At 38.9% G+C, this 10,205-nt stretch overlaps 1 protein-coding gene across 4 annotated transcripts in view; it reads left to right on the forward strand.

Moving 5' to 3' along the window:
- Nucleotides 1–10,143, forward strand: part of RSPRY1 (ring finger and SPRY domain containing 1) — a 41,974-nt gene extending 31,831 nt beyond the window's left edge. For all 4 annotated transcript variants that reach the window (XM_040571538.1, XM_040571537.1, XM_040571535.1 and 1 more), the window contains exons 12-16: nucleotides 1,284–1,395; nucleotides 2,387–2,489; nucleotides 4,015–4,167; nucleotides 6,532–6,636; nucleotides 7,600–10,143. In XM_040571538.1, coding sequence (XP_040427472.1) covers nucleotides 1,284–1,395; nucleotides 2,387–2,489; nucleotides 4,015–4,167; nucleotides 6,532–6,636; nucleotides 7,600–7,696 — 570 coding nt within the window. In that variant the 3' untranslated portion in view covers nucleotides 7,697–10,143. The remainder of the gene's footprint in view (nucleotides 1–1,283; nucleotides 1,396–2,386; nucleotides 2,490–4,014; nucleotides 4,168–6,531; nucleotides 6,637–7,599) is intronic.
- The last annotated feature ends 62 nt before the right edge of the window (nucleotides 10,144–10,205 follow it).

Consider the following 10,205-nt stretch of genomic DNA (forward strand, 5'->3'; position numbering starts at 1 on the left):
TAAGTTGTGATTGAGTTTGAGTAAGAAATATACCCGTAGCCCTACTTTATAGTTGCAATTGCATAGTTTTCTGTTCCTACTTGGAATCTCCTTTAGGAGAAGCTTTATATATTTACTTATTTTGAATGTAGAGATAAGCAGTTAAAACTGCTTATTTCTGATTATTGTAGAAAGTCATTGTACAAGTGTAAAGTGCAGAAGCTAATATGAAGATAGGCCAAATACAGACATATGAGTAAATATTGGGGGGGGTGGGGTATGAGAGAAATATGTCAAGGAGGTGAAAGGAAACATCAATGGCAAGAAACACCTGAGAATGGGGGAGTAGCTTTGTTCACCGTCTACCTGTGAGACCTGTGAGTTTGTACTTGCTGCATTTCTTATTCACATAAATAGGATTGTCCTCTGCTGGTATATAACATGCATGTACATCATGTCCAAAGTCCAGTCCCACATTTCTAGCATGGAGTTACTAGTGGTGTAACTTAAAATCAATCAAACAAAAACAACCAACCAAAAAAACCGTACAGACCTGTCCTGGGCACAGGCATTGTTGATGTTGAGTGTAATGGAAACTGTTTGAAATAAAAGGCAATGTGTCTGCCTTTAGAATGCTAAGAGGCTTAAAAGATTTTTCCCAATTACTGTAGATGAGACTGTGTTTGTTTTTCTGCCTGCTTCCTGCTCAAGGTATGAATACAGGAGATGTTACATGTGAGCTGGATGATTCTGTTGCAACGGTTGTTTTACTGGTGGCTAAATACTGATGGCATATAATTCCATCAGGGTTGTAACTGAATGAGGGAGGCTGTCACTTGACAGGGACAGAATGTGACACAGCTGGTGAAGGGTCTATGGGACTGTTCTTTGTGCTCTGTGTCTGGTGATGCTTGATTATCTTGTGGTTGTCTATTGCAAGCCTGATACTGGGACTTCAGGATAGGAGAGGAGTTGTTCTTTTGTTGACTTCCTAAGCTACAAAAAGTTAACATAATTATTTGGCTACTAGTCCTGTGATCTTTAAATATAGGACAAAAGTTAGTAGACAGTAGAAGCTGAGCTCATACAGTCTGAGAAATACTTCAGGGAGCGAGAGGGGGGATATTGTCTCTAACAAACTCCTTTTGGTGTGAAAATGAAGCCAAGACTTCATTTGAAGAATGATTTTCAAGGGAAGGTATGGATGGGAACCCTTCCTGCTCTTGGAAGAATGGTTTAGCTGAATAAAAATAAACTTTAGCTCTTTTCAGACTGAAATACTTCACTTCCTTTTTTTCCTAAAGGAAGGTTATGGTATCGGGGACGATGAATACTCCTGTGCATATGATGGCTGCCGGCAGCTGATTTGGTATAATGCCAGAAGTAAACCACATTCCCATCCCTGTTGGAAAGAAGGTATTCGGTCCTTTCTTGTGCTTTTCATCCTAACTGATTTCTGCACAGGACTTGTCCTCTTGCAGGCATCTGGAGTACATAGTATGTTAGTGGCATGAAATAATTTTTGATGACTGATCCTGGTGATACTAAATGTTTAATAATTATGCCTGTGCTGTAATTTGTGATATTAATTTGCAGTGGTTTAAAGGTACAAAACAGGCACCATACTCTTGTTCCACCATGTGCGTAAAGAGGGTCTTGTTAGTTAAATGCTCTTTATTTTCATAGGCAGAGTACAAATTGTAGCACCAATTAAAGTTGCTGGACTTCCTTATCATAAGACTTTTTCTGGTATTTGTAGTACTAGGATAGAGTTGAAATAATCCTTTCTGTGTTGAAACAGTTACTTTAAAGAAGGAAAAAAATAATCTAATTTAGAGATCAAGGTTAAGGAGGAGTTGTATTGTCTTAACTTGCTTTAAATTCTTGGATAACTACTTGGACAGCAAAGCTGTGTACTTGATCTTGGCTTTAAAATCTTGGTAGGAATCTATCTGTAAGCAATGCTTGTGTAAACTGTACCTTCTCTTCTATTAAATTTCTCCCAATTTCTGGCTAAATTAACACATTTCTTAAATACATGGCACAAGCATTTTAAAAACTTAGCAACTATGTGTTCTGAAGGTATCTTCAACTGATGTAAAATTGTCAGAGACAGGTGGGGAAAGCAGTGTTTTTTTTCTGGCTTTGGCTAATACTCAGCAGTACTTCTGCAGCTATATAGTATTAGTGCCCTGGCAGACTAAAATACTTATCTTTTAATTATTATATTGTCCTGTTTTTTCCTGCTAGTTACTGCCTGTACCACACTGTTCCTTCTGCTGTACATTTTCAGACAGTTCCTTCTTAGACAACTCAGTGAGATATATGATACTTTAAAAATAACTGTCTCAGCTATTGTCATTTAACATAACTTAACTGTTCAAATTATCTTTGTTTTGCATGTAAGGAGACACAATAGGATTTCTACTAGACTTGCAAGAAAAGCAAATGATCTTCTATTTAAATGGAAACCAGCTTCCTGCGGAGAAGCAAGTATTTTCATCAGCTATGTAAGTATGTGCTCATTTGGAATGACAGTGACCTGTATGGATAATAGTTTTCATTATGTGAAAAGTTTCCCCTTTGAAGTGTAAATTCATATTTGCTTACCTTAAACAATCGTTAAGTAGGCTTCCCAATTGAAAGTTGCTTAGAAATTTAGTAACTAGGATAATATTTTACAAGTGGATTTCAGGGTCCAAACCAAATGCTTTAGAACATGTGAGCGCAGGTTCAACCCAACGTTTTGTACTGTCAAACTAGAACAGCACTGAGGTAATACAAGACTGTAGCAGAGATGAGCAAACCTCTAGTAGTGCTTGGGGAACTTTTGATCTTTTTAAAAATAAAAGCCTCAGCCTTGTGAATTCTGAGGAGTGTGTAAGAGCTTGTTGCAGTGCAATGAGGCCAGATCCTGTAGTAGTGTATTGAATATTTGTGGGAGGATGTCTCTAACAATACTACTGGAAACTGTTAGACTTTTTTTCAATCTCTGTTAAAATTAGCTCATGGCTAATTGCTCTGTCATGGAGAAGGTGAGCATTTCAGCTCTGAAAAGGTAAGCTGGAGTGATACTTGAGAGAGAGGGTTTTTATGCAGCTTAATTAAACATTAGTACAGTAATATCCAGTTAGAAAGTATTGTAATGATTTCACTCATGTTTTCTCATCAAAATGAAGTTCAAGGTACAAGCAAGATAGTAGCACAGCTTAAGTCTTCCAAAATATATTGTATATTCAGTTTGTAGTACTGTTTTTCATGTGGAGTATGGCATTTATTACACTTAACAGATTTTGTTACAGGATTTAAAATTAAGGTATTACCCAGCTTGGGTTCTTTCTGTAAATAAAACTGAAAGGGATGATAGCTCTGGTGTTTTTATAAGGTGTCTGTATGGCTGTGATGAAGACAGCTGGCCCAAGGTAATCCTGCAAGGGCAAGGAGAAGCAGATGGGCATGGTGCTAAAAGAGCTCACAGACCTGAATTTGTCACGTACAGGTTCCATACACGTAGCTAGCATACAAGTGTTACAAGTTCCCCAGAGTAGTGCCTGATCAAATAAAGCAGCAAGGAGTGGTGGACATCTAAGTGTCCCTCACAGCTGCTGCTGCACTTTGCAACTCCGCTAAACAGCAGTTTTTTGGAAGGAAAATACTGTGCTGAAGGAGAGATCTGAGCGGATCAGTGTAAAGAGGATCAGGCTGTGGGCTGTTAAGATGTATGTGTTTGCTCTTAGTAATGTAAGTGCAACTGTTCCTAAATGTAGAGGAAGCAGCCTTTATTGGTTGATTTGGGAGTAAATTGTCAGAAATTCTGACAGTAAATTCCAAAGCTGAGAACTAAAAACAAAAGTATGAGTGACTGAGACTGGATGTGTTAGAGGTTTTTCTCCCAGCTAGCTTTTAGTGAATCTCTATTGAAGAAAACAATCTTTCTTTCAGGGCATTTTTTTTGTCTGGTAATAGAAGTGCCATGTCTGGCAAGGTCTACTATTGCTTTAAGTCATCCTAAAATGTGTTTTCCTCATATTGCAGATCTGGCTTTTTTGCTGCAGCTAGCTTCATGTCTTACCAACAATGTGAGTTCAACTTTGGGGCAAAACCTTTCAAGTACCCACCATCAATGAAATTTAGTACCTTTAATGATTATGCCTTTCTGACAGCAGAAGAGAAGATCATTTTGCCAAGGTAATCCTTCTGTCTAGTCTGAGAATGTTTGCTTATGAAGGAATTAAATAGCTCACTTCTGAGTTGCATAGTCTGATGCTGTACTTATAAAAGCTTTGTTTTATGAGGTCATGCCTCTATATGTCTTTCAGAAAAGGATTGCACTGAAGCCTATGGTTTAAGTTAATAGGTAGAGCAGGGGATAAGCAGCCAAACACCATTACATTAAAGTAATTGTTTGCAATATTAGGATAATTTAAAATTAAATACTATTGCATATTAAACTATTTGTACTAAACATACCTCATGCTGTGTAAGAACAATTGGGGTTGTTGAGGAGCCATAGTTGTAATTAAGAAAGGTGTCTCACTTAAAATTGACCTAATTTGATGTTGGCAGCATGAACATACTGAATGATTGTAAGGCTTAACGTTGTCAGGCTTTTGGGGGGAAATCTTCATCTGAAACGCTTATGAATACTATCAACAAAGGTTATTCAAATTTTCAAGCGCTTATCCACCTAAATATAATTCCAGCCAGACAAAAACAGATGTGGGTAATTTTTTCCTGAACTTCCCGTATTTCTGGCAGGAATGAAACCTAACAACTTTCCTAGATTAAGTCACCAGTAATGAAATTTTCTGGAACACAAACAGTAACAAGAGAATGGAGTGTACTCCAGATTTTCAACTTTGTCTAAAGATGGCTGTCTAGACTGATGCTTATATATATATATATTGTTGAAACATTCTTTTGTTTCTTTTAATTAGGTTGGAGGCGGGTACCCCTGGCTATAACAAATTCGGAGATTGGTTTTTGGATTATCTAGCTGATTTTTTTCGGTGAATTAGGTGCTTAAATAACCTTATTTTAAAAAAAAAAAGAACCTACATTTGTGAATCTGAGTCTCATGTTGTCGAAGCTTGAGGCACGTGATACTGAGTTTTTGCAAAGAGAAAATTAAATCCAACCTACAAGACCACTTTCATTTCCTTGTAGCCAGAGTAATTCACAACTGCTTGATCCAGGAGCTCCTTTGAGAGTCTGATTTAGTTCATTAGGATGATTAAGAATTTAACATTCTTGATCAGCCCTTTGTTCACAGTACCTAGTATCTTACTAGTTTCATGCTCTAGATGAGGGGTTTAGTAGCTTTTAGTTGTGTGTTGTAAGGAGCTGATGATCAGGTGTGATTGACATCGGTGTCACTGGCACTGGTCTCGCAGTGTTTCAGCAATAGCTGCAAGAACTAATCTTTAACAAGTACAGAAACTAGGAGAAACTAGCTTCCTGTTGAGGTCTGACTGGAGAAATTTTGCTTCTTGGGTTGGAGCTTATTTCAGTACTATATGTGATAGCACTGAAAGACTCCATTCAAATTTGGACACTCTTTGTGTGGAGGAGATGATCTTAGCTTACACAATCTGAACTGTTTGGAAGCTATAAGCTAATCATAAATTACAAGATTGCTTTGATCTTAAAATAGGTAGGAAAAAAGCAAGGGCCAAAGTGACCCCAGTTATCCGTCATAGGAATTAACAAACTTTTATAGTTAGATTGGATTTAATGCTGTTAGTGTCAGGACACAGTCTGGGCTAGACACTTCACCCTGCCACTAACCAGTTTTGATTAGCATGCATTCCAAATCTGAAATGTCATATTTCAACAAAGGTGGGATTTCTACCAGTTTTCTGGCCAGAAAGTGATATTAGAGCAATGTCATGTGGACTTCTTTCTTCTTTAAACACACTTGACAAATTTACACTCCTCATAATAACAAGCATGATTTTTTTTACACATACTCATATGCATGTGTGTATATCATACGTATGATACTTATATATGCTCATATTTTATATATTTACATATAAATACACAATGAATATACATATATACAGCTTGTATACCTGAGCTATTCAGGGCCTCCTTTGTATAACATAAATGCTGGAGAGAATGGAGTGCATGTCACATCTTTTGTGGCAGTTGCCACACTGGGTTGTTGGTTTTCTTTTCAGTTTGTATTTTTCTAAACTGTGTTGCAGCATTACAGGGTTTCCAAGCTTTGCTGGTACATAGGTGTTATTTTCCTCATCTGTACTCTTTAAAATACAGACAGCAAACAGTTCTATGGAACTGTTCTTCCTGAGAACAAGAACAGTAATCTAATGCCCTCTTTGTCGCTTTGACAGACCAGAACAGGGAGTCAGGCTGTCCTGAACATCTGTTTTAAGTCTCTTTTGTGAATAGTTTTTGTTGATTATCAGTACTAGTGCTGAGTAGTGCAGATAAGTGTTGCATTGGTCTTGGTGCAATACTCAGAATTGTTATGAATCTGTCATTTTTGAGTCAAACTAATGGGGGGGGGGGTTATGGTTATTTCTGCAGACACAGGCGCCTGGCTTTGTTGAAGCAAGTGAGTATCAGAGAGAACTGCTGCACACTTTGCTGTGATGAGGTAGCAGACACAGAACTCAGGCCGTGTGGACACAGGTAAAAAGCATTTTAAAAAAAAAAAGTGTTGTTGATGCGCAGCTTAAGTGAGATCAGATACAGTCCCTGCTTATCTTGATTTACTCTCTAGCATAAAGGAAATAACTCATCCTTTTAAGAATGTGACTGATGGCAGTTAAACATAGATTTACTGTCTTTCTTCTCCACCCTGTCCCCAAGCAGGTTACGCCCCAGCTGTGTGTGTCTGGGGTTAGAGAAGTACTGTGGCTATGTGCGTATGCTGTCCTTGGGTAAGGGACATAGGTGTAAGGGACATAAGCATTGTCTATCCAATTCCTTGATCTCAAAGGATTTGCTGAGTACTGGCTTAGTACCAGTGCTACAAGATCCAGATCATGTGCGGGGAGCAAAAAACTCATGTATCCAAATATTTATTAAACATTCAATAAATGGATTGTCTCAAGTCACGTATCTCTAAAAGGTAAAAATGGGGCAGCAATATGAGGAGTACCATAGCAGCATTTTCCTGTGTTTTAAGTGGCCTAACTGGGCAGTTAATCCAACAAAATCCACTCCTGTAGTGTTTTTAGAACACTCATGACAGCAGTCTTGCCATGGGTCTTCCAGTCTGGATGCCACAAAGTTTAAAAAAGAACAGACATGTTCAATGTGCCTCAGCCACAAGTTGAGACAGATTCATGCAGGGCACAGGGACTCTTATTTTCCAAACCAAAGCAAATGTTGAGATGAACAAAAGTGTTCAAGTGTAATCCTCACCAACTGCATGTGCAGTTTTAGGTCTGTAAGATGCAGAGCAGCAGGACCTCCTGTCAAAGCCTGTGGATCCACAACACCAGATTTGCAATTCCTAATCCCCATGCTGAAACACTTATCTTGATTGCTTTTCTAGCAGGCTAAAGAAACTACTTAATGCTTGGATTTTTTTCTTCTAGTTTTTCACATTGTGAATACAGGCTTTAACTGTTTTTCTTTCTCCTCCAGTGACCTGTGCATGGAGTGTGCCTTGCAACTGGAGACCTGCCCTTTGTGTCGACAGGAGATACAAACCCGAGTCAGACAGATTTCTCACATTTCATGACACGTGGAGAAATACCACAGACTTGTTTTTAATGAACTTCAACCAATACTGAAAGGGGAAAGCATCTCTAACCAATCTTTACGCACATAGAACCATAGCCACGGCCAGATTTCATGCTAAAGTGTAATCTGTTTATCTTAAAAACGAGATATTTTTAATAAGCTATTTCAGGTTGCCAGCAATGTGGACTGGTTTCAACAGTAAGGAAAGCTGGTAGTTCAGTGTGTTACGGCTATTGGTTACTCCAAGGAAAAGCATAGGAGAGCATCTCTCTTCCTCCCCCTTTCCTTTTCGCCTGTCACAAGTGCTGAAAAATTTGCACTGGAAGTACACATACAATGCATTTTAGAAAGAAAAGAAGAGAAAGCATCTCCTAAAGCAGGGCCATTCTGTCTTGTGCTTGAAAGTCTCTATTTTTGGCAGAAGTCAGTACAAAAAAAGAATGCCAATGTTTCCTGTTTAATGTAGCCTCCTGCTGGTCAGAGACTCTGTATTTTCCAACAGTGGATATTAAACTGCTCAAAGACTTGATCTGTACACAGACTGATTTGAAAGGACAGCGTGGAGACTGTAAAGAAATTCACATTTTAATAACTCGGTGATTCCAAAGAAAGTTTTGATTTGTTTTTAACTGTTAAAAGATTGGCGGTATTTTCAAGTACATAGTATTTCTGATGATTTTAACTTCAATACCCACATTTTTTTGTGAGGATATAATTTTCAGGAGCTATTATTAACTAATTATAATGCTGGACTGGAATTAATTTGATATTCTGGGTATTTTTTAAGGTATCTGCAAACATCTTTTTTAATCAGTATTGTTTTTGAAAATTATGTTCACTTTTAAAATATTGAGCTATCTTAACGGATTGGAGAAGAACTCTGAGCCAGTTTATTTGAGGGGAAAAAATGTTACTTGGAGAGCAAGTTCATTCTTACTCTGTAAATCTAAAAATGCACCTTGATTGCCATGTATCAGTCCTGTTCTGATCAGGTTTGGGGCCACACTTTGTATTTTTGGTAGGGATACTGGGGGGATCTCTGCTCTACTTCAATTATACATTTTGTGACATTTGTATGTTGAGGATGTATTTCAGCAGGCAGCTTTTGACTGTTTTATTTGGTTTCTACGAAGAATCAGGGTTCACACCTAGTGTTGGTGAAGTAGCACAAAAGTCAGTGGAATTATACTTATTTTGCACCAACTGAGGCTATGACTCTCTTACAAGGCTTGTACAGGTTGCTTTTTTTGAAAATGATTTGGATATATAGTAGAACTCGACTCCTTCACACACAATTTACACCAGAAACATCCCCCTTCTTGGCAGTGATTCAGTAGCAGAGATTATGGTAATGAATTCTCATGCTGTGATGTATTTTATTTTTAAAATCTTTTATAATCTTTACTGTCAAGTATTAACAAAGCAAAACTGGGGCCTACTCTTCATGCTGAGTACTGTTGCTTCCTCCTGACCTAAATAGGAACTGAGAGCACCGCATGCCCTGCAGCTCCCCCAGTCAAGCTGTGTAGCAGCTCCTTTAAAATTCTACCCTTGTTACCTTCAGGGTGCTGAATTTCCTCCAGAGGAAGGAGAGGGAGAAATCTCCCGTGAGCCTCAAATGTGTTAATTAGGAAAGTTATAGGCATCCTTTTCTTATTTTTTTCCAAATACAGGCTAATCGTTGGTTCTTTTTATTATTCAGTCTTTTTGCTAAAATGTGAATTCTTTCCCCCTCTGGAAGCCTCTTTTGATTAAAGTCAGAATGGCAAACCCATGCCTGGGGGGTCTTCCTTTCCTCACTGACTATTTGATCGTGTTTTGGTGTTCTCCACTTTTCCAGCTGGAGAACTCCCCTGTGGAGTTCTCCAGCTCACTTTTTCCTGCTCAGCCTCAATAAGCAAACTTGTAAAGACAGTCACTGCCAAAAGGATCTTTGAATTTCAGAACCCTTTGAAATGAAGTTTTAAATGCTTCCACATGCAACGCTAGGCACAAAGCTACACCCCCTTTTGGACTCTGCCTTAATGGGTGCCAGTAACTTCAGGGCTTTGGTTTCCCTGGTGAGGACTAACAGTAAAATTTTCAAAAGTGCTTAGGACTCCTGATTAGTATCAGGTGCTCTCTATGGCCCGGGTCCATAAAGGCTTCTAGGTGCCCTATTGAAAGGAAAGGGACCTTTGTGGACGTAGGGCTAAGTGCCTGCATGCCTTCTTGAAAAGATGTGAATGCTACGGAAAACTTTGCCCTGGACCATCCTCCGTGCGGCTGGCACTGGGCAGAGGAAGTCAACGGCACCGCAGGAAGGAGCTCTGTTGCAGAGAACTGTCCTATTCATTTCATGCACAAGAAGCCCGCAGCATTTGGAGGTAGGAAACGCGAGCAGCCCCGCAAGGGAAAAGTGAACTGTAGTGAGTTGTCCGTTCGCAAATAAAACGTCTGGAAGACTGCTGGGCGTTCTTCAGTTCTTTCGCTGCGAGGAGGAAGCGGGCAGCAGGCGGCCGTTTATG

This window comes from Cygnus olor, chromosome 12, assembly GCF_009769625.2.
Source record: "Cygnus olor isolate bCygOlo1 chromosome 12, bCygOlo1.pri.v2, whole genome shotgun sequence".
NCBI lineage: Eukaryota > Metazoa > Chordata > Aves > Anseriformes > Anatidae > Cygnus > Cygnus olor.